Source organism: Glycine soja, chromosome 6 (genome assembly GCF_004193775.1).
Source record: "Glycine soja cultivar W05 chromosome 6, ASM419377v2, whole genome shotgun sequence".
In the NCBI taxonomy this organism is placed as follows: domain Eukaryota; kingdom Viridiplantae; phylum Streptophyta; class Magnoliopsida; order Fabales; family Fabaceae; genus Glycine; species Glycine soja.
Genome location: NC_041007.1, coordinates 14,489,485 through 14,511,955, shown reverse-complemented (window position 1 = coordinate 14,511,955; position 22,471 = coordinate 14,489,485). Strand labels below are relative to the sequence as shown.

The 22,471-nt window shown below is 35.2% G+C and overlaps 2 protein-coding genes across 6 annotated transcripts; one reads left to right on the top strand and one right to left on the bottom strand.

Annotated features, from left to right (window-relative positions):
* The first annotated feature begins 2,435 nt into the window (after window positions 1-2,435).
* Window positions 2,436-10,526, top strand: LOC114416258 (protein PLASTID TRANSCRIPTIONALLY ACTIVE 10-like). 3 transcript variants are annotated; one of them, XM_028381130.1, is made up of 12 exons: window positions 2,439-3,224; window positions 3,849-3,908; window positions 4,007-4,036; window positions 4,412-4,485; window positions 5,175-5,256; window positions 5,588-5,661; window positions 5,858-5,924; window positions 6,488-6,580; window positions 8,807-8,983; window positions 9,057-9,107; window positions 9,582-9,733; window positions 9,822-10,526. In XM_028381130.1, exons 1-12 carry the CDS (start codon window positions 2,496-2,498, stop codon window positions 10,261-10,263), a joined length of 2,031 nt encoding a protein of 676 aa, XP_028236931.1. In that variant the 5' UTR covers window positions 2,439-2,495; the 3' UTR covers window positions 10,264-10,526. The 3 variants fall into 3 exon arrangements, with proteins under 3 accessions (XP_028236933.1, XP_028236932.1, XP_028236931.1); XM_028381132.1 differs by lacking the exon at window positions 9,822-10,526 and having other exon boundaries at window positions 2,436-3,224; window positions 9,057-9,150; window positions 9,582-9,705; XM_028381131.1 differs by lacking the exons at window positions 8,807-8,983; window positions 9,057-9,107 and having other exon boundaries at window positions 2,438-3,224.
* Window positions 10,527-11,310: 784 nt separating this feature from the next.
* On the bottom strand, window positions 11,311-16,466 carry LOC114416257 (transcription factor GTE10-like). 3 transcript variants are annotated; one of them, XM_028381129.1, is made up of 11 exons: window positions 16,338-16,466; window positions 14,418-16,060; window positions 13,902-13,950; window positions 13,631-13,795; window positions 13,341-13,414; window positions 13,165-13,234; window positions 12,968-13,048; window positions 12,772-12,887; window positions 12,426-12,492; window positions 12,162-12,292; window positions 11,311-12,085 (listed from the first exon to the last, which is right to left on the bottom strand). In XM_028381129.1, exons 2-11 carry the CDS (start codon window positions 15,744-15,746, stop codon window positions 11,801-11,803), a joined length of 2,367 nt encoding a protein of 788 aa, XP_028236930.1. In that variant the 5' UTR covers window positions 15,747-16,060; window positions 16,338-16,466; the 3' UTR covers window positions 11,311-11,800. The 3 variants fall into 3 exon arrangements, with proteins under 3 accessions (XP_028236930.1, XP_028236928.1, XP_028236929.1); XM_028381127.1 differs by having other exon boundaries at window positions 14,418-15,823; window positions 15,918-16,464; XM_028381128.1 differs by having other exon boundaries at window positions 16,264-16,464.
* Between the last annotated feature and the right edge of the window lie 6,005 nt (window positions 16,467-22,471).

The following is a 22,471-nucleotide window of genomic DNA, read 5'->3' as shown; positions in this document are numbered from 1 at the left end:
CTGCATGAGTGTTTATACCAAAGTTTGCTAGAAGAAAATTTTAGTTAGATGCCTATTTGTGAGCGACATTACTCCTTATAAGTTACTTTCGGGGGTGGGTAAACACATTCAGGTCCATGGATTGACCTGCGGTCCGCACGGTTAACGGATCAATTTTTTAAATAGTGTATGGTTATGCAATATTTTTGGACCTGCCCCGCTTAACATGCGGACTGTGCAGGTTTGGCCCGCGGGATCCGTGGGTTGCCCGTAAGTCCGCTTAATCTATGGTTTGAGAATCCCACCAATTACAGCATCTTATGACTTTCGCTTAATCCAAATCTTTCATGGTTGGCTTGTGGTATTTTGAGCATCTAAATTACAACTATGACTTCCAAATCGACACTTAGTATTGGCTCACGGGGGCTTAACAAATATCGAACTAAGCTTTTTGGTGATAATGTGCAAGCCTTGATATGTACTAAAAATTGGTTACTAAGATTTGATGAGCAAGGTAAATAATGTGTAATAATTGTTGTCTTTTAATCACTTAACTTGAGTTGATTCAAATATTTATTATCGTTTTGAGTTTTAGGAAAATAATATGAAGATGTGGAGATGGAGAAGACTCAAGCTACTTCAAATATGAAATTGTTTGTTGTTGGAGATGTTTAAGTTTCATATTTTAAATTTATTGCTTGGATTTTCTTTTGTTAAGACATTATTTATTTTATTGATGTAATTGACTAATTGTTGATATTTTATTTACATTTTTGTTGATATTTTATTTACATTTGTGTTGAACTTAATTTGATTGTGTTGTATTTTTATTGAAATTGAAATTCTTTTAAAATTAGGTCGCGGACCGGTCGATTTGTCCTGCGGGGCAGGGGCGGACCAATTTATTAGGTCCGTATAGGAATGCGGAGCGGGCTAGTCCAGTCCGCTATCAATGCGAACTTATGCGAGCATGCCTTACGCGGGACGGACCGACCCACTTATCCACCCCTAGTTACTTCAAACTTGATCTATACTTTTTTTTATAATAATATTACTCGTTAAGAGTTACTTATTCTTTACTTATTATAAGTTCGTCTATAGATTAATTGATAATAACTTTACACAGTTACAATAATAATAATAAAATTTACACAGTTAGAATATTGAATTCATATTTAGGAAAAACAAAATATTGGCTTGAGTCTTTAATGGTAGAAAAAAGAATTCTTACTTATTTTAATGTGTTTCTTTTACAATTTTATAATTTTAAACATTTTTTTTATCAATAATAAAGTATATATATTGAACAAATTAATACATGAAATTACAATGAATTCAATTCCTAATATTACCAACAAGAAAAGAAAAAAATAGTTTCTTTTTTTCCCTCTTTATTTCCTTCCTGGCTAATTCCACAAAACTCACCAAAAGAAAATTTTTATTTAAAATATTTTAGATGGTTGATTATACTTAAAATATGCAAAGTTAGTTTTTAAATTTTAATTTTATTGCATATATATATATATATATATATATATATATATATTGCAATTTAGTCCTTATTAATTATTATATAAATTTTAGCCAAGATAAAAAAGTCTGTCACCATATTTATAAAAGTTCATAATTTTCAAATTCCCACTTTTTTAAAATAGTTTTTTAAAAAAATAAGGTTTATTATATTTTAGGCTAAATATCAATTGTGATGCTCCTAATTTTCAAATTTATGATTTTGATTTCCTTAATTTTTAATTATAACATTTGATTTTCTAATTTTATAAATTAATTGATGATTTTGATTCCTCCATTAGATTATTAACTAATAATTACGATTATTAGATATATTAAATTAATTATAATTAAATAAAAAAATAAAAAATATTAAAAAACTTTAATAAAAAATTATTAACCCAAAGATGATACTGCAGGTAGAGTTGTGTGGAACAAGGAAGGTGAAATAGGTGTTTGTGGAGAAGAGAATGAGTAAACTATTATGAAAAATTAAGATTATTAATAATTTTTAATAATTAATGATTTTAATCAATAATCTATCAAGATTATGAAAATCACTAATTTATAAAATTAGAGATCAAATATTATAATTAAAATTTTAGAAAACTAAAATCATGAATTTAAAAAACTAAAAAATCAAAATTATAATTTAATCTACATTTTATCAATTAAAAGTAATAATAATAAATATAATGATAATTTGTCATTATAATTTAACTGTGTCAATTCAATTCGGACGAAAAATACATGAAACATTTTTAAAAATTAAAGAATTTGATTGGAAAATTTTAAAATATCAGGACTTGATTGAACACTTTAAAATAAGTTGAATATCAAATTAAGTATTAACTCTTTTAAAAACAAAAGATATAAAAATAGTAATTTTTTTATGTTTCAAGGAAAAAAAATACAAAAATATTATCTGCTCAGTCTCAACAAAAGCAAACAAGAGAAGGAAACAAAGTTCCGCTGCAAAGCAGGGTGCGTCACTCCACTATCCAGCCATGCAAGTCCTGCAAACCTCTTATCTCTTCACTTTCCCTAAACCCCTAAACCCTTCCCCTTCTCATTTCCACCACCGTCTTCCGCCACGCCCTCCGCCATTCTTCCACCGCCGCCCCCTCACCATTCCCAAATCCTTCAGCTCCGACGAGTTCCCGGTGGACGAGACCTTCCTGGAGAACTTCGGCCCCAAGGACAAAGAAACCGAGGACGAAGCCCGCCGCCGCAACTGGATCGAGCGCGGGTGGGCCCCATGGGAGGAAATCCTCACTCCGGAGGCCGATTTCGCGCGCAAGAGCCTCAACGAAGGCGAGGAGGTTCCCCTCCGCTCCCCGGAAGCCATCGAAGCGTTCAAAATGCTAAACCCTAACTACCGCAAGAAGAAAAGGGAGGAAATGGGACTCACCGAGGAAGAGTTCTTCGCGAAGCAGTTCGAGATCAAGGGCGAGATTCCGGAGCCTCTCGTGACGACGTGGGCGGGGCCGCTGGTGGTGCGCCTCGTGCCGCCACGCGATTGGCCGCCTCGTGGGTGGCGCGTGGACCAGGAGGAGCTCGCGTTCATCCGCGAGGCGCATAAGGTGCAGGCGAGGAGGGTGAGGCTGGAGGAGGTGGAGAGCGGAGTGAGGACTGACACTGATGACGTGGGCTTGGATAGGTATAGGGTGTTTCTCAAGCAGTATAAGGAATGGGTCGAGGCTAACAAGGATAGGTTGGAAGAGGAGTCTTATAAGGTTTTGATTTTACATCACATTAATGCTGAACTTTCTGCTGCTTTGGATTGGATTGAGAAAACATTTTCTTATTTTTTTATCCGACTTTTCTTTTAATTATTAGGAAAAATGTTGGATTTGGCTCCTTTAAAGTGAGGGCGAGCTTCAGAAGATAAAGTGCAATAATTAACATTACTTAGAAAATCATGGTCGTGATTCTAATTAACTTTAGAGCTTATATATGTGTGTGTGTGCGTGTGTGTATACCAATACCAACATGATGTAATATGGTTGAGAGATAATCATGTCTCTTAAGTATGTAGCAGGTTTCAATCTCTAGGTCTGTGTATGGAAGTGCATCTCTTAAGAGAAGTCAACTTCATAATAGATTTCAGTATCTCAAGAGATTAGTATCTGACTTAGTTAGAGAATACACTTAGCATAATTCTCCGCTATTGTGAATCTCTAAATTGCACTTCCTCATTTTAGAAGAGCTAAATCCAAACAGGTTATCTTGTAAGGAAACATTTTTTGTAATTAAAAATAGAAACTAGAAAGTGTTTTCTCAAAATAATGAATTCTTAAGTTTTGGCTTTGTTTCTTCTTTTGAATGTGGTTATGTTGATGTCAATGTGGTTGTGACAGCAAGACCAAGATTATTACCCCGGTAGAAGGAAAAGAGGGAAGGACTACAAGGAGGGCATGGTAGGATGGTTTTGTGATTGTTCTTTCTTTTTAATGTGTTTGAGGCTTAAGAAAGCGTGGTTTTAGTGCTTACTTTTTTTTTAAAATGTTTTATGCAGTACGAGCTTCCGTTCTATTATCCTGGCCAAGTAAGTAAACAGTTGAGCTCATCTTATTCCTTTTGTATCATGCTGTTCTGATGTTTAGAAAGTAGAAACTTTTCTTTTGGTCTATCTGAGACTTATACAAGTGTTAACATCGTGTCTTTGTTTTTTTTTTCTTTGGCTTAGTGATGGCCCTGTCTGGATAATTGTGTTTGTAATCCAATAGATAATGATAATTCTATTTTTGTTTGGCTTGGTTTCACCTCAACACTTACATATAATTCGAAATTTGAACATACTTTTTCTATAATCTCTGTATCATAATTCATAATAAAAGTGTGGAAATGGAGATTCGAGTTTTTGATGTACCTGAAAGAGAAATTCATATATATTAATTACTTGGGACATTTTTCTATGCAGATTTGTGTAGGGAAGGTGACAATGTTGCATCTCTATCAAGGGGCATTTGTTGACATTGGCGGGGTACATGATGGGTAGCTATCAATACTTATGTTAGACCTTTCAGTGTTCTTTGAATATTTTCTGTATAGTGTTAATTTCCTTATTGTTTGGAATGCTGCACTACTTCTCGGATGATAACAAGTTACTTCCACCATCATAATCTTGCTAATTGAGTAGCTACACTTTTAGAATGTGAGGTTATTTAATACATACATAATCAAATCTTGTGGGGAATAAAAAAAACTACTAGACTTCGTAAGCATTTGCAGCACTGAAATGCTCTATTGACATAGGTAGCCAGGGACAGGAACAAGTATTAAAAGACACGTCTTGAGACTACTTATATCTTTCAATTTTGGATCCATTCTTTTGGTAGAGAAAAAGGATTTGTAGTTTAAATATGAAAGAGAAGTATTCATTACCAGCTGGTTATTGAAGACATGCCAACAGTATTCTATTTATAGTTTTAAACAATCCCATTTAGTAAATCTTTAAAAACTAATGTTTTCCCTTTATATTCAATCATAGTTAGTTCATATTTTCTTCCATTTCCTGTACCTCTATTACCTGCGCTCTCAGTTTGTTATCACCAGTAAATTTTATGTGATGCTTTGCTTTTGTAGCATATTTATCTTGTTCAGTGTTACTTTTTGATGTTTATATTTTTATGCGAGTGTTCTTCTGTTCTTCTGGAAGATTCATCTACCATGTTGTGTTCTAGGTGGGTTCCTATAAAGAACAATGATTGGTATTGGCTTCGCCATCACATAAAAGTGGGTATGCACGTCATTGTTGAAATTACGGTGAGTGTTTCAGTCACCAGTTGAGAATTTCCCATAATTTGTCACCAAATGTTGGCTTGATATTATGATTTAACCATGCCACTGGCTGTATATTACTGAGTGTTTTTTTTCTTCTATATCCATATGTTCAATGTTTCTGCATCTTTTCACAGGCAATGTAAGTAGGATAGACAAGTCTATATGACTGATTCTGTATGCATAGATTCCTTCACCAAATTTGAATATCAAATGGATTTTAATCACTATAGTGTTAGTTTCCATGATTTCTGTCTTTAGACATAAATGGATTTCCTTTACCATCTGTTCACTTATTTATATTTTTGTTTTGCAGGCAAAGCGAGATCCTTATCGCTTCCGCTTTCCTATCGAACTTCGTTTTGTTGATCCAAATATAGACCATCTAATGTATGATTATTTATGTGTTTTTGACATTCAACTTTCTGTAATTCATTCTTAGTACATAGTTTAATCTTTATTAATTTGATCACATTGAAGCAGTGAACTTATGTTTTTAATTCACTCTTAGTACATAGTTTAATCTTTATTAGTTTGATCACATTGAAGCAGTAAACTTAATATTTTTTTCATTTTCATGCTTCAGCTTTAACAAATTTGACTTCCCACCAATATTTCATCGTGATGAAGATACTAATGAAGATGAAATACGGGTTTGCACCTTTCCCTTTGTTATGCCAAACCACCCCATTCTTGCTGCATAAGATATTCTGCATTCATGGAAGCTCTGCCACGATAACTTTGCTGTGATCTCTTTCAAGCTTTCATTTTGGAAATGCATTAAAATGTATCTTTTTCCTCTGTGGATTTGTCACTATCTAATTTTATTTATTTCAAAATATTTTCATGAGGTTGGTTCCCATAATGCTTTATTACAATCATGCAGAGTGCAGACTAGATGCTAATGCTTGGTTGATATACTATTACAAATCATGGATTCTATATAACACTTGATTTTAGCACAATAGTTTAGAACCAGATTGATCAATTGGACTTTGTCTTTTTTAAATATTTGTATTGCATTGATACTGTTGAAAGAGTAGGTAACAAAGGTTTACAAAATCATTAGTTCCTTTTCAGTGAAAAATACTAAATATTTATTGAGGTTCAACCCCCTCCATGGGTGCATGTTTTGAACCTGTCAAAATGTGGCTTGTTTTTAAAATAGTATTATTATGATAGTTATTCTTTTGATTTGAGATTTTTAAGTTTGCAGCGTGACTGTGGAAGACCTCCTGTTCCTAGGAAAGATCCAGGAGACAAACCAGAGGAAGAACCTCTATTGTCTAATCATCCATATGTCGAGAAGGTATCTTCTCATAACAAATTCATCTCTTTAAAGTAGTTGCAAGGAATATTTGTGGTGGACTGTTTAACTCCTGCATTGCATGCTTCTCTGTTTAACTTCAAATTTTATCCCATTAAGAATATATCTGTCAATACACATCAATGATAGGTCCAGGTCTTGAGAACTTTCTCTTTTGGAATTCATTGGTCTATAAGCACACAGTGGTTCCAAATCCCTTGTGTGTGCATGAGTTTATTTTTAGTTTATAACCTGCTTTCACCCTCATTTTTAATTTGTTCAGGGAACCAATACAAGATCCTATTCATACCTGCATAAATGTGAAGCCAAACATAACCTTCTACTTGTTTCATATCCACTCATAGTTTTGCCTAAGTACTTGAATGGGTGGATGTTCAGTTGAATCTTGCATAAGCAATGGTCTTAACATGATAAAATTACTACCTGCTAATAAAGTACAGATATGTGCTTTGGTTACATTATCACATAAAATCCCTCAATGCAAGATATGATCTGAACTTTCAAAGTTAATGGCACTTGATTTGAGTAGTATTTGCTAAATCAACAAGTGTACCAGTTGGCACAAGAAATAAATTGCAAATGAAATAAGTATTTGATAGGGACTTGGGTATTATAGGGTGCCTAAGTCCCACATCAAGTAGCATGGGATGCTCGGTGGAGTATTAAAGTGTTTGGTCCCCCCCTCCCTCACAACTTGCTTTAAAGGGAGGGTTTCCCAAGTGCTTAGGTGCACCAGAGTTGGTTGTCGATATCTCAAAAAGGACTATTCGTGGAGAGTTTTGATCGGCAAAAGGTTTTGATCAATGAGAAAGTTGAGTGAAGTGTCATAGAATGTAAGCATTTAGACGTCAGGTCTCAATGGCAGTGCTATGATAGGGACTTGGGTATTATGGAGTGCCTAAGCCCACATCGAGTAGTATGGGATGCTCGGTGGAATATTTACGTGTTTGGTTCTCTCCCCTTAACAGCTAGCTTTTAAGGGAGGGTTCCCCAAGTGTTTAGGTGCTTATCAGTATCTTACTTAGGGATTGAGATTGAAGTACCAATCCACAAGTTTTTTTAATTACTTGGACTTAATGCTTGAATTGAAGGGAGTTCACAAGAAACTGAAGTCAATGAATCTTTTAGTTTCTATAGAAGCTGCAATCACAAAGAAAAAAAGTGGAAGGGGGAATTCATAAGCAATATTCGTTATGGTTTGATTTCACACACCCCATTGCTCTCCAACAAGACTTAATTCAAACTCCTTGCTGTCAACTAATGATCAAAATCACTCAATTAACTAAGTTCAATTCCTTGATATCATGACCCATCAACAAGACTGAGTTCAATTCCTTGAGAGTTTAGGAATTCCACCAAGATCACACACATCATTATCTATTCCTAGATTAACAACATATATCATGAGGGGCTCTAAATGTAACCAAACTACCAATTTTCCTATCATATAATTAAATCTGAAATCAATTCATGGTTGGTCAAATCATGAAAGCATTAAGCTAAGGAGCGACCACTAATTAAGGACAAGAACTGAATTAAGAACAAGTCAAATTGCAGAGGTCCAGTTGAAATCCATTATCCCCCTACACTTTTAGCTACACATGGAGAGAAAGAAATTGGAGCAAAAGAGAAAGAGATCAAGAATTCCATAGGCTTGGATGAACTAAGTTCTTGATGCACTTCAAGATCTCTTGTCTTTGCTCCAAAAAATCCCAATTTGCCTGACCTCAAACCCCTGCAAAATTTGTATGAAAATCTTTTCAAAATGTATTATTTATATTATAAACCTCGGTGCCAACCTTGTCATGGTCAAATTTGCACATTGCAATGCTCTATAACCTGAGAAAAACCCAAAATCCTTCAACCAGCATGATCACTTTAGTTTTGATTGTGTATACACTGCTCAATGTTGCAACGCTCATTTTTGGGCATGACAATGTTGGCTTGACAGCATAATGTTTTCAACTCCTAATTCCTCTAATACGCTTCCAAGTGCTCCTTCCAAGGATTTTTACAATTCTTGGATCAAGTAGTCTGCAAAGCAACTTGGTGTCACTTGAGTTACAACTCTTGGTTTATGACATAATAACTTTACCATGTTTGAGTTGAACAACATTCATACAGATAAATTGTGTACTGGTAAAACTTAACTTGAAACTTTTAGACTTTTGGCATGAGCCTCAGTGAGTTACTGCCTTTATTTTGCAGTTGTGGCAAATTAATGTAGCTGAGCAAATGATTTTGGATGATATGGCAATTAATCCTGATAAATATGAAGGCAAAAAACTGTCAGATTTGGTTGATGAAGAAGATTTTGATGAACAAAACGCTGTTGAGTATACAAAAGTTCAATATAAGAATACCACGCTACCACAAACTACTCTGGTCAGTACTATTATGGAATTGCATTCATATGGTTGCTGACTTGTTTAACGATCTTGTCTTTTAACACTGGCAGAAAACAAGTGTCAAAGAGCTTGACTTAGAGGCTGCACTTGCTGAGCGTGAGGTCAACTTTCCTTTTTTGCTAAAGCCTTTCTCAGTTATTGTTGGTAATGCATATTACATCCTGTGATTTATCAAAATTTTGAACATGATAAAAGTCAGCTCCAAACAGTTCACTGAATAGCCACATTCACATCCTGTGATTTATCAAAATTTTCTACTTCCCATATGGGTTTGCACCTTTCCCTCGCAATTCTGCTCTCGTATTGTCTGTTGACCAAAATGTGAGCTTAAGGATATGGCTATGCATTTATTGTTAATCGGTTGGGTTTCTTTTTCAATTTAACCTTTTGATTAGCAAGATCATAGTTTAATCTGTGAAAATTAATTTTACCATATGAACAGTCATAGTATTTATTATTGATACTTTCTCAAATTTTACAATAGTTCTTTGACCTGTTATTCAATATCTTCAGTTTGAGATACATGGTGTAGTTTTCCTTTTTCTGAAATATGAGATGTCCTTTTTGGTACACAGCTCCATGTTAAACTAAGGAAGGAAGCAGCGGACAGAGGTGAGAAATACAAAATTACCAAACTGAGGCGCAATGTTGAGATGGATGAGTATGACTACATGCATTGGCGTAGATCATTTGAGGAAAGAGAAGCATTGACTAGAGACATCAGCTGGTACTATTATGCTAATGTTAATATTCATCAACCTAATTCCTTGTTATGATGCATTAATTTTTACCTATTATTTCTCTCCCTTTTGCAGTCGCAAAGCTCTTGGTCTGCCATTGGAAGAGCCAGGAAGATATATGGATGCTAGTTTTTTTGGTAAAGATCAATATGATCCTACAAGTCCTCTGTATCGTTATGACTACTGGGGGGAACCCAAGAATTCGGAGAAGAGCATGCAAGAGCGGATGACAGATCTCCATAACAAAAAAATCGTGGGCAAGGGCAATGTTTGGTACGAAATGTCATATGAAGATTGCATCCAGCAACAGATGGAAAGTGAAGCCCAGTCTAAGGAGCAAGAAAACGATGAAGATACAAGGCAAGGTCAAGCTGATGAAGATGAGGATGACGAGGATGATGATGATGATTTTGACTTCAGTATTCTGAGCAGTTTCGGTAGTAATTTCTCCGATCAGCCTCATGTTAATGGGACCGAGTCTTCTACAATATCAGGTGAGGGCATGTTTGAGGATTGATGCTACAATGCATCATTGTTTAGCTAAAGTAAATTGTACAGTCAGACTGAGAAATGTGCATAAATTTTGGCAGTGTACAATGTGTTCACAGCGGCAATCCAATTTTATTTGTATTGTTTACGAAAATTGTCACATGGCGACTGCACTGATACGACCATTTAGGTTTTCGGGAAATGAGAATCAAGAAAATACATCGAGACATTCTGTAAAATGTTCAACCATGCAATTTTAAACTTTACGGTTTAAGGAAGTATTAAAATGAATTGTAAAAATAGTTTCAAATTTTGCGATTGATATTACGGAGAAATTTCATTTGCGTAATCTACTGCAATTGTTGAGGCAATGACAAATTGACAATGATGTCGGTGATGTAGGGCTTGAAGTTCCTAAAAGATTAGAAATTGATCATTTTTCAGTTCCTGAAAGATAAATTGATCCTATTGTTTTAAAGCTTCAATCCATTATTCTGGTCTCTAAATGGAATACATATCACACATGTAGCGTAAAAATGGTGTCGGTGGTTCACAAGAGATCATTTCCCTTTTCCCAAAGCCACACCAGCCACCACCCTTTGGTTTGCATTTGGGTGCTGTTAAGGTTTGCGATATATGTGGCGGTAACCCAACCAAACTGAGTAATCACTTTTTTGGCAGGTTGTGGGCGAGGAGGGATTCAAACCCCGACACATCTTGATTCATAGCCACGTGCTCTAATCCTGAGGGTTACACGTCCCACCCCATCATCACACATCCTTGATGCCCCAAATCTTTGCAACTCACGCACTAAGGCCTGGCCCCGCTACAAAAGATTGAGTCTTATAAAAACTGAAATAATAAATCCCCTATCTTTTAGGACTAAAATGATTATTCATTCACATTTTAATCATGTGCAACTTCTATTTTGCAATTCAAGAAAACCAAAGACAAGTTATCCATCTGCTCACATCTTTTGAGACGAATAAACTCGTCCCCAAACCTGCCTAGCCTCTTATACACCGATTAGGAAATTAATAAAAAGATTCTTCACACCACTAGACTCAATCAGAAGGAAATTCAAGCAAAGAGTAAATAGAAAGAATTGATTTTACCCTGGCTCTAAAATATTTTACATTGTCAGAGAAGCCAACTACTTGAGGTCAGACTTAGAACTCGTTACAAATTAGTTCCCTCTTTACAAGCAAAATTGGACATATCCTGATTGATACAAACTTTCCATCCAAGATACCAAAGCCCTTCTTCAATAAATGGGGGCTGCGAGCTTTCTATCCACATTTTCAGAAACCATTTCCCAAGTTAAAACCAAAATTAATCAGAAAGAACCAAAACCAAATCCAATCTTCACTCGTTTACCACTAGTTTTTGCTATCCCATCTTCAAACTTAGGTGTGAACCAGCATCAGACATACAAACCGTAATTATTTGTTCAGCAACTGTTCCCCGTAGCAACAAAAAAGCAGCATCTCTAAGTCCAGCAACTGTTCCCCAGAAATACCGTTTATATATCCGTTCAAAATAATGGAACAATCAAGGGGAACAAATCAATCAATCTCTCCTTCTTCAACATCATTTGATGGTCCTACAGCACCACTCGGAGGCAGTTCATCCTCTTCCTCCTCATCCTCCTCCTCATCCTCATCCTTCATGTACAACCCTAGCTGTTCCAAGGGATTTCCCTGTAGCTTGATCCCACCCAATCCATCTTGAGGTTGATCTGTGCTTGTCTCTTCTTTGAAACTTGGCAGGTGTTCATCATGTACAGCACTAAGCATTTCTAGATCTTCCAAAAATTGACTGTTCTCATTGATATCAACAGTTTTCTCCATCTGCAAACATAACTACTAGGTGAAAAACATACAAAGAAGCTGAATTAGCATCCTAACATACTTCCCTTTTTTATACCTTTTGCAAAGCCTGGCGGGCTGCTTCTCTTTCCAGTTCCCTTTTCCTTTTGGCTTCAGCTGCAGCTTCTGCTTCAGCTTTCCTCTGAGCCTCTTCTGCAGCCTTTGCCTCCGCCTGCAACCGAGCTTTCTCTAATTCACCATAAACAAAATTATAAAATATCAGTTGAATCTTGAAAACCTGAAGCAGTATTTTATGACAGAAGGACTTCTGAATTTACAGAACAAAAATTACAATTTATAAGATTTAAAATAACAAACACACCTTCTTTCTGCCGCCTTTCAAGATCTTCTCGCTCAATCCTAAGTTTTTCAGGATCTCGCTTTTCATCCTGAGATCAAGACGTTGTTAAAATACCAGATTTTTTATTTAAAAAATTGTAATGTTGGGAAAGCTTTCATGAAAGACAGCAATGATGGTAAATTGGTAATTACTAGATTTGATGATATACCTTAGCAGTCACAGATCTGCTCTATAGGTGGGAGGAAGAGACAAAAATACTAAAAACTTGAATTTTTTTTATGTTTTTCAAACGTCAGTGTTTAACCCAATAGACCTGTTCTATTAATGCAGGAAATAAAAAATGCAACACATTACCCCCTTAACAAACCTTTTCAAGTGCTTTCTCTTGAGCTTTAAGTATGGTGTCAGCAAAACGGCTCCTTAATAAAGCTGCACGGTAGAGCTTTTCGGGAGAGACTTGCCTCTTAGATGCAGCACTCTCCCCTAAAATGTTACAGCATGAACGGTGAGATCATACCCCCAAAACAAACAGCAGACAGATTTCTTCAATTTTTCAAGCTTACCCTCTTGATGGCTTTCTGGCTCAGTAGCAACAGGCCTACTCTGGGAACTCTCCTCAACTTGGCCTCCCACATTTGTTGAATCTATATAGAAAGAGATCATGAGCTAGAAAGCAACAGAGGCTGAGGCATCCTGATCAAAAGTAATGGCAACAAACCATAATATCCACATGATTACGGCCATCAACTTTGGTACTCACCCTTTCCAGTTTCTGAATTACCAGGATCCCCTTTGTTTTGATCTGAAGTCAAGCCAAATCCTATGTTTTCCTGCAATACATAGTTTTGTTCAGACAAAGATACTGGTCAAACTAGAAAAAAAATCATATTTTATCAAAAATACCACAACATCTGATACCATATGTATCCAAATTACCTTGGTGGCACTAAGAGGTTCTGATGTTTTAGCCATATCCAACTCACTACCAGATGAACTAACTGAGTCTGAATCTGTTGCAATACAATTGCAGTAGTCATTTGCATGAGTCAGACAAGAATAACAAATTTGAACATAAAAATTCATTTTCCAGTGATTAATTTTGCCAGAATCATGAGCCAAACAAGCAGAGTTGTCACTAACTCAGTATCCACTGAATTTATGAGAATAGTGAAGGAAAAACATATCCTGAAAAGTGAAAATTGTCAAAAGTATGCACTAACACGAACCACTGGATGAAGAGCCAGATTCACTACTAGAGCTGCTTGAGCTACTGCATTTACTGTTTCTCTTGGTAACATCATTTTCAATCTCTAATGAAGGATAATTGGAAATAGGAGGATCATTCCCACCAACAATGTCCACATCCTCCTCAACCTGTTCATTGCCTGCATCTGCAGTGAGAAATAAAGGACCTCACTTAGTGTCAATTATTTATACAATATACAGTAAGGATACAAACGAACATACTAGCAGTCTAGCACAAGAAACAGAATATACCTTTGCAAGGTTGCATTGATGAATTGCTGAACCCTGATTCATTCAGAAGCTGCATAAAAATTAAGCAAGCAAAAATGTCAATTAAACTGATACACACACCATAGAGGGTTCATAGACATGCACATATTAATAGTTTAGTATACACACACACACACACATTGTATAATCAGGGAACCACTTATCCTGTGTAAGACTCTTAACACACTCCATGGATAATTTTTTGAATATCAAATTTCATAAATTCAATGGTAAGATTGAATATTATCATAAGGCAGTTCAAGATCCTATAATTTGGTGTTATTTACAAATTAGTTGATCTACCTTTTGTTAATGTATCATATGCTTTTAATATAAATTTCCATATAAACTATTCAATTAAATACTTAAAAATATATAATTTATCTCAAATTTGACATGGAGTGTCACAAAAATATCACATGAATTGGACAATTGTATTAGTCATTTAGTTACACACACGCGAACACACACACACATATAGAGAGAGAGGGGGGGGACCTCCATTTCACATTGTCCAGCTTTTGCCTGGGATTTTTGCTTCTCCAGCATGTAATCATCAAGAAGCTTCCGCAGTTTGAATAAGGTATCATCACTAAGAGTATCAATATCGATCTCAATTTCATCATCATTGGTTTGCCCTTCATTATAACTTTGCTCTCTCAAGAAATCAACAATGCTATCAGGCAGCTCTCCAATCATTGTCTCCAACTCTAGACTCAATTTTTGCTTCTCTTCTACGGTAACGATTCTTTTAACAGGCTCTGGCTTGACACTAGAGTCATTTGGTGTTATTTTCTTCTTTTTTGTGGGAGGAACTCGGTCAGAAATTTCTGTTTCAACACGAGTAGGTCTTGAAGGCTCGGACGCAACACAATCAATAACAGGAATTTTCTTCTCTATGGCCTTCCACCTTGTTTCAAAAAATTTACTAAGGGTCTCGGCCATGATGTGTACATCATTGCCTGCTGGATTATAAAACATTGCATTATCGAAAGTCAGCCGCACATCAGCAGCAAAATCCATGGGATTTGAATATTCGCCAGAGGTTATTCTCTTCTTCACAGTACCCAAATCCATTGGATGCTTGATGACAGTGAAATAATCTGGAATGTTCAATTTAACAACATCAACTGGATCGTTAAAAACCCAAGCAAATTGATGAGACATCAATCGGTTTAGTACATTCTCACACGATTTCATCAACATAGCATATGAAGTCACTGGCGCAGCAGGTTTTGCATGTTCAAGACGCTCAGACATACTTTTCTTTGACTTGGGACCATTATGTCCTGGTACGGGCCTTTTCTTACCAGGTGGCACTGATACTTCCATTGTACTATGCTGGCTCTCCAGCTTAGGCCTCTTCTGCCCTGCACTGCAGCCCCTTATGTCACTGAAGAGAGACAATCCTCCAACAACACTTGAGTTCATACCATCAATTTTCTTCTGAAATTCCCTTACTTGTTCAAGTTCCCAAGTTAACCTCACTTTCAAATCCTTTCGCTCAAAACCTGACATCGCGGATAATGAGAAATGTCGAAATGGTACATTGAAACTACCAGCATAATCACCACCACAGGTATTCAAGCCAGGGCGTTTCCTTTTTGGTGCACAAGAATCTGCCAAAGCCGTCAGTTCCATATCAACCCTTCCCAAGCTACCCAGCCCTTCTGATTCACCAATAGTCTCAACAGCATGCCGAAAATCAGGAACAAAGCCAGTAGCATAACCTTTGGAGTATTTTCTAGATTTCCCCATATTCTGTGAATGAGAGTACTTTCTGGATTCCTTCTGTCCAGCAAACTCTATAGGTAAGGTTGGTGCCATAAGAAAAAACCCCAACAACTGCACATATCAACTCCGACAACAGATTTTACTCGCACACAACAATCCCTGAAAAAAACCTAATCCCAAGAAGAAGCACAAAATCAAGTCTTATCCTCCAAATTTTAAAGCAAAATATCATAAAACCCAGTGACGGGTGAGCTTCTCTCATACCCTATCGTATCGGCTGATTTTAGTTTCGCCGTCCACAATTCGCCTCCTTTCCGAAAATGTCTAAACAAATGAAAGGCTGTTTTTCGCTTTCACGGTGAAATAGCAATCACCACTTTATCGAATTGCAACATTCTTTAAAATCCCTATTTTTTCACACACCCCAAGTGAGCAATGGCACGGTCATTATTTGAAATCGCGCACACGAAAAATGAAAGAATTGCGGAAAAGGGAAATGAAAAGGCGGAACGAATAATGGAAGCATAAACCCTAGATCTCGACAATGTGCGATGGAAGGAAAAAGAAAAAGAAAATGTGTGAAACCCTAACGAAGAATCCAATTGAGAACCTGGGTTTATATAGCGTGACCTCGCAAATGCAATGTGCCTCAAACCCTAAAAACGACACCTTTCTTCCATTTACCTTCTTAACTCAGAGCGAGAGAGAGAGAGACACCAAATGCAGCGAAGCCAAAAGGATTAGATCGCAGTTTCCTCTCTTTACTTAAAGCCTTGTTTCGCTTCGGCAATCACAGATCCAACTGCTCATACTCCATCGCGTCCATCTTAATCGCACGGTCAGTGATGCTCTCCCTCTTGCTACGTTAAAAAACAACTCATCAATTATATATAATTATTAATAAGAAGATTATCACATTTGATATACATATTTTTTATTTTTAAATTATCGTTTAGTATATATAATTATTTTTATTTTCTTCATAAATCTTCAGATCTAATTGCTGTCGTTTTTAAAAGAAAATTGTTATCACTATATTTTTTTATTTATATTATTAATAAAGATAATCATCTCATTTGATGTACATATTTTTTATTCCTAACTTTAATAAATATATATATATATATATATATAATTATTTTTATTTCTTTCATAAATCTTATCTCTTCTGCTAAAAAAACTGTTATCATTCTTTAACTACTTTTTTTTTGTTTTTATTTCTTAAAAAAAAAAAACAGAGTCACAAAGTGTCTCTTTTTTCATTATTATGATTATTAATGTGCAAACTTAAAGCGTTTGTTTAGTTAGGTGACACAAATTAAAAATCAAAGAAATCTACTCATATGCTAAGAATTAAAATCCATAACTTGGATAATGAAAACTCTCTCATGAATTAGAGATTTTGTTCACTCTATTTCTCTCGTTGGGAGGTGCATTTCACGAGTATTTTCTACAACCATACAAAAAATATATCTAAAATAATATTGAACTACTCTCCGTTTATTTTTAATTTTATGCACTTTATTTTCTTAACTTCCTATTAATTTCAATCTATGTCACAATTTAAATTTTCTATTGTAAATCTAAAATATAATTTAAATATTTAAAAAAATTTATTTGTTGTATACATTAATAATAATATATTGAAAAATAAATTTCTTTAAAATTATAAATATATAAAAACAAATATTTATTTTATGAAATGTGTAGATTAAACTACTAGTCAATTAGTAAGTAGAATCGTGCTCGACCCATAATATTTTAGGTTGAACTCGACTTTACTGAGACAAATCATGAAGTCTAATAATAGACTAATTCGAAAAATATAGATTAAAAAATTATCTTGTTTTTTTTTTGTTTTGACATAATTCAATGAGACAATAGGATACCTCAGACCAATAAAAGATCTATTCGTGAGAGGTATATTGTTCAACAAAACCTCAATGAAACAATTTTTTTGCCCGTCTCTCTTCATCTACATCTCATATTTTTCTTCTCTTCTCTTTTCCTTTTTCTTTGTTGTGAAGTTATACAAATAACAATTTTTAAGAGAAAAATAAGTCAATTATAATAAAAAAATAGTTTTGTTCCAATTAAGTTTGGTCGGACAATGGTTACAATGTCGATCTTCCCTTCGTCTCTAGGCACAACGATAAATTCCTATAAAGACAATCTAACGTTTAAATTAAAGGCGCAGAAGATGAGACATGTGTCAAAAATAGGTTAGAGTAAAATTGTTTTCATAAATTTTCTTTTAGGTCCATGGACTTGGTTTCCTTATTTAAATGTCATCAATAACAGCAGGAAAGACAAGTTATTATTTATTTTTAACCTGATATTTTCTCACTTGATCTTCTATGATATTTTCTTATCTTAATTTTTTAAGTGATAAAAATATACTTTTCACTTTTTCGTGTTCTACTCGATCGACCATCCGGGTAGGCGGCAAGCCGAATGAGTAGTACAAATTTAAATAATCTAATAATTTTATGAATTATTGTAATTTTAGTTATAATTAGTTATTATTATCCAGACTTTGAAAATAATTTAATATAATAATGTCTTTCAATTATATAATTTAATCTTATATTCTTATAAAGACGAATGCTAGGAAATAACATAAATTCTCAACAAAAACGTGTGGAAAAATATGTCTTCATAAAAATAAGATACATTTATTTTTCGATAACTATCACTTAATAACTCCACAGTTAAGTGTGTATGGCTTGAAATAGTTATGGAAAGGGTAATTTTTTGGGAAGTTTCCTAGGAAGCATATGATTGAAGATAAAAATATGTTAAAAAGTTTTGTGTTGGTTTGTGGGAACAATTATTGATCCTGAAAGCAATTGAAGCATATTATCAAGGTCTCAGAAAGGGCTAACCACAAAGGATGATTTTGACTAATTGAGGGTTATGACCAACGAAAATGTTGAGTGAAAGTGTCACTATATGAAGTGTCGTAGTGTATGAATCACCGAAAAGTTGACAATCAAGAGCATTACAAAGGTCTATTAATTTGCAATTATGATGGATACTTGGAAATTTGGGCACTATTGGGCAAGTAAGAATTCCACCAAAATAGAAGGCCTAGGAATAAACGAACCAAGGGATTTACTTTATACACCTCTTTTTTTGCTTTTTCCACCCATAAAACGATCTAAACAAGCATAAAGACCCTAACCTGACACCCCTACCTCTCCCAAGATGACCCAAAAAAACCCTAGTTGTCGAACTCCTTAACCACCGCGTCCCATCTCGATCATGAACAACCCTATTCTGAACATCGTTGTCTTGGTGCTCCCTTCCAACTACAACTTTGAGGTCCATAAGCATGAACTCAGTCCTAAATGACCCTGTTCTCAACACACTCTTTGGCACCATGGTTGCTAACTCGAAGACAAGGCATACCTTTAAGCGCCCACTCAAGGACAACGGATGTGAGTGGTGGCATTGGCAGCGACACTAGGTGTGAGTGGTTTTGGCGAATTAGTGACGACGCTACCCTTGACAGATAGAAGAACGAAATAAGAAAACATTTCGTTTTAGAGGTGTGGGATTGAAGGCTGGCTTTTAGTGTTGAGATTTTGGGAAGAAAGAAAGGGAAAGGCTTTTGGGAGTTGAGGTATCCACTTCCGGAATAACTATTTTGGAATAAGGTGAAGGTAATCCAAAAAATTATTCTGGAATAACTATTCCATGATATGAAAAACATATTTCAAAATAGTTATTTTAGAAATGTGTAGGTGTAACGCCCTGAAATTTTGCTAATTATAAATCAATGTTTAATTATATGATTGATTTGAATGAGTTAAGGTATAATGTGAATTAGTCATGTGTGATTTGCTTGATGTGAATGTTGAGTTATGTGGAGTTTTATTGACCTAAGTTGAAATTATGAGATTTCAAATTTCACCAAAACCTATTCTAGTAAAATCGTGATTCTGAATTTGTTAACCGTTGGTTTATCTCCAAATTTTGACCGCAGGTTCCTAACACATTTCCCCATAGTCTGACCGTTGGGATTTTCAAAATAGTAACTTTTGACCTCTTGCCTAGCGCGAGAAGCACGCTAAGTGCAATTCCAACTTAACCCAAGTTAGAATTGCGCTTAGCATGAATTGTTGCGCTTAGCGCAAAAGGAATTGCACTCAGTGTGAATTGCCACACTCGGCACAAATCCCAACATGAGAAGAATTGCGCTAAGCGCGAAAAGTCACGCTTAGCGCCAAAAGTGGACTCCCGCTTAGCGAGGTGAGCTCGCTAAGTGAGATAATGCGTTTTTTGGCATGAAAAACATGATTTCATGCCTTTCTCTCTCTCTCTCTCAAAACTCTGTCCAAACCATCCTAGAAAATTTTCCTCCACCACCCACGACCATCGGTGGCCACCACGAGCCATTGTTGCTTGCCACCGAACCACCACATCGAAAGGAATATTTTAATCGAAGCAGAATCCTCAGTATCCACCTCAAGGATTCGATGGAGAACAATCCCTCAGATCCTTTCTTTCGTAGCTTCTCCGAGGTAATCTTGACTTCTAAGTCTTTCTCTTAGTTAGTTTGAGTTTTTCTTAGTGTTTCTTGTGTTTTGGGTACTGTAATAGAGTGTTTTTACACTTCCTTTGAAAACCCTTGAAAATGAGATGTTGTAAAAGTTATTTTTTTTATAAAATTGATGTTGTTTTCGTGACCTTCATTGAATCCCAGTTACATTGGCGTGATCGAAATTTCAAAATGGAATCTTCTTTTAGTAAAATCCAAAACACCCCTCACCCCTTTGTGTTTTGATAGGGATAGTTGACCCTGAATGTTGTTATTAACCTTGTGTTTTGAAATTTGTACTAAATTTCTTTCAATTTGGTATATAGAACCTTGTGTTTGGACTAACAAACGTGAACGAGAGAGGTCTTTAAGCGACGCAAAAAGGAACTGACAGAGAACTCACGATAGGTGAGGGGAGTTTATTATAATTTACGGGTTTTAACACCATAGTTGGGGTCAAAGAACCTGACTATGAGGATGTATGTTTGTCCCTGTTGCATGCTGGTTTTCAAGAAAAAACAATATTTTTTACTAATGGGATGTGATATGTCTGTTATTGATAAATGATATTATTGTTTTTATTATACTTGTGTTGTCTAAAGACCTAGGAAATGTGAATCTCACGCATGAACTATATATGTATGTATATGCGAAATGTGATTTACTGATGATATTATTATTGGTGATATTAATTGATATGATGTGACATTGATGTTTATGATAATGTCGATAAAGAATGATGTTGTTATTGAAAATGATATTGATAATAATTGATACAAGACGATGTTGGTGTTTATGATAATATTGATATGAGATGATGTTGTTATTGATGATTATGTTGATATGAGATGATGTTGATGTTGATAATGACATTCAGATGAGATACTGTTGATGTGGAAAATGTCATTGTGATGATGTGTGATGTGTATGTACATGAGGGGTGCAGTGACTATGTTAGATATCCATTGTGGGGGAAATAGAGTGGTTAAAGAGTTTTAAACATATCTCGAGGGGGATGACTTAGAATCTTTAATTATCCACGGTCAGTGTATTGATGGTGCCCATGTTTCATACTTCATATTGCATAGAAATAGTATAAACTTCATTAGCTAGTTATTGTAGTTTCTCCTGAAGGGGAATACTTATACTTGGGGACATATCACTCGGTTTGAAACTCCCTTGAGACTCAGGCTAATCACCATGGGGAGAGTCGCTTGTGCACGACAGAGTGACCTCGATACTTGTTGCCTACTTTTCCTAAGTGATAGTGTTGTGCGGACACACTTAAGCTATTTCCTTTATGAATGGTACCACATTGCATTTGCGAGTCAAGGTCGGATGCATGTATCATATTGAACATGATTGATTGGAATTATGGACGAATGATGACTACTTGTTGAGTGTATGTTGGACTAATGGATATTTGTGTATGCTTATGGTATTTGTTAATGTTTTCTTACTAGTTATTGTTATTTGATTTTTGTGTTAATTTCTTTTATAATAAACTCACCCTTGTAATTTTTGTACCGTGTAGTTGGTACATGCGATGATCGTGAACCTTTGTTCATGGCAGCAAACAAACAGTAGTAGAGTACGTGAAGTGAGATTCTTTTGTGGAGCCGCTAAGCCGACGTGATGATGTTAGGATTATTTTGGGACATAGTTGTATTTTGTCAATCAACTCCCCCGTAGTTCGTTCTATAATTCTTTTTTTGAATTGAGAATGTAAATCACATATTTAATTATATGTACAAGCTAATTTACTTTCCATTATGTGGATGAAGTGTACTGAGTTACTTGTATTCATTTAAGTAATTGTGCGTTGTTTGGTGAATGTATATCGTAAAAAATTTACTTTCATTTTTCATAAGCAAATTAATGGAGTTTTCATTTAAAAATTAAAATTTTCACGGTTTAGAGTGATGATATCGTAGCGATGAGGCGGGTCGTTACAGTAGGTACTCCATAATAGCTATTCCATGATAAAAGAGAGTAATATGGGATTTTTAAAACAATTGTGGGTGCATGAAGCAGTTGCCATGAATGAATGCGTCTTATTATGTAGTCACACAAACTTTCTCTAACCGGACTTTCATACATACATGCATTTCATTTTTGTAAATTGTTATTTTCACCCCAAATTAAAAAGAAAATGCTAAAGGAAAAAATTATCCCTTCTCCCATCGATACATTTCTTCTCTTTCCCCTCCTTCACAACCTTTTAGAATAATCATAATTTCGTTGTGATGATAGCACAAGGTAATCACATTTTTTT

What these genes read in the sequence shown, in the direction of transcription:
- LOC114416258 (XM_028381130.1), top strand. Translation starts at nt 2,496, where the DNA reads ATGCAAGTCCTGCAAACCTCTTATCTCTTCACTTTCCCTAAACCCCTA. An exon ending in ACGTCATTGTTGAAATTACG is followed by an intron (nt 5,257 to 5,587) that starts GTGAGTGTTTCA and finishes TTTGTTTTGCAG; the next exon opens with GCAAAGCGAGATCCTTATCG. An exon ending in ATCATCCATATGTCGAGAAG is followed by an intron (nt 6,581 to 8,806) that starts GTATCTTCTCAT and finishes TTTATTTTGCAG; the next exon opens with TTGTGGCAAATTAATGTAGC.
- LOC114416257 (XM_028381129.1), bottom strand. Translation starts at nt 15,746, where the DNA reads ATGGCACCAACCTTACCTATAGAGTTTGCTGGACAGAAGGAATCCAGA. An exon ending in GCCAGAAAGCCATCAAGAGG is followed by an intron (nt 12,888 to 12,967) that starts GTAAGCTTGAAA and finishes GTAACATTTTAG; the next exon opens with GGGAGAGTGCTGCATCTAAG. An exon ending in TGAAAGGCGGCAGAAAGAAG is followed by an intron (nt 12,293 to 12,425) that starts GTGTGTTTGTTA and finishes ATGGTGAATTAG; the next exon opens with AGAAAGCTCGGTTGCAGGCG.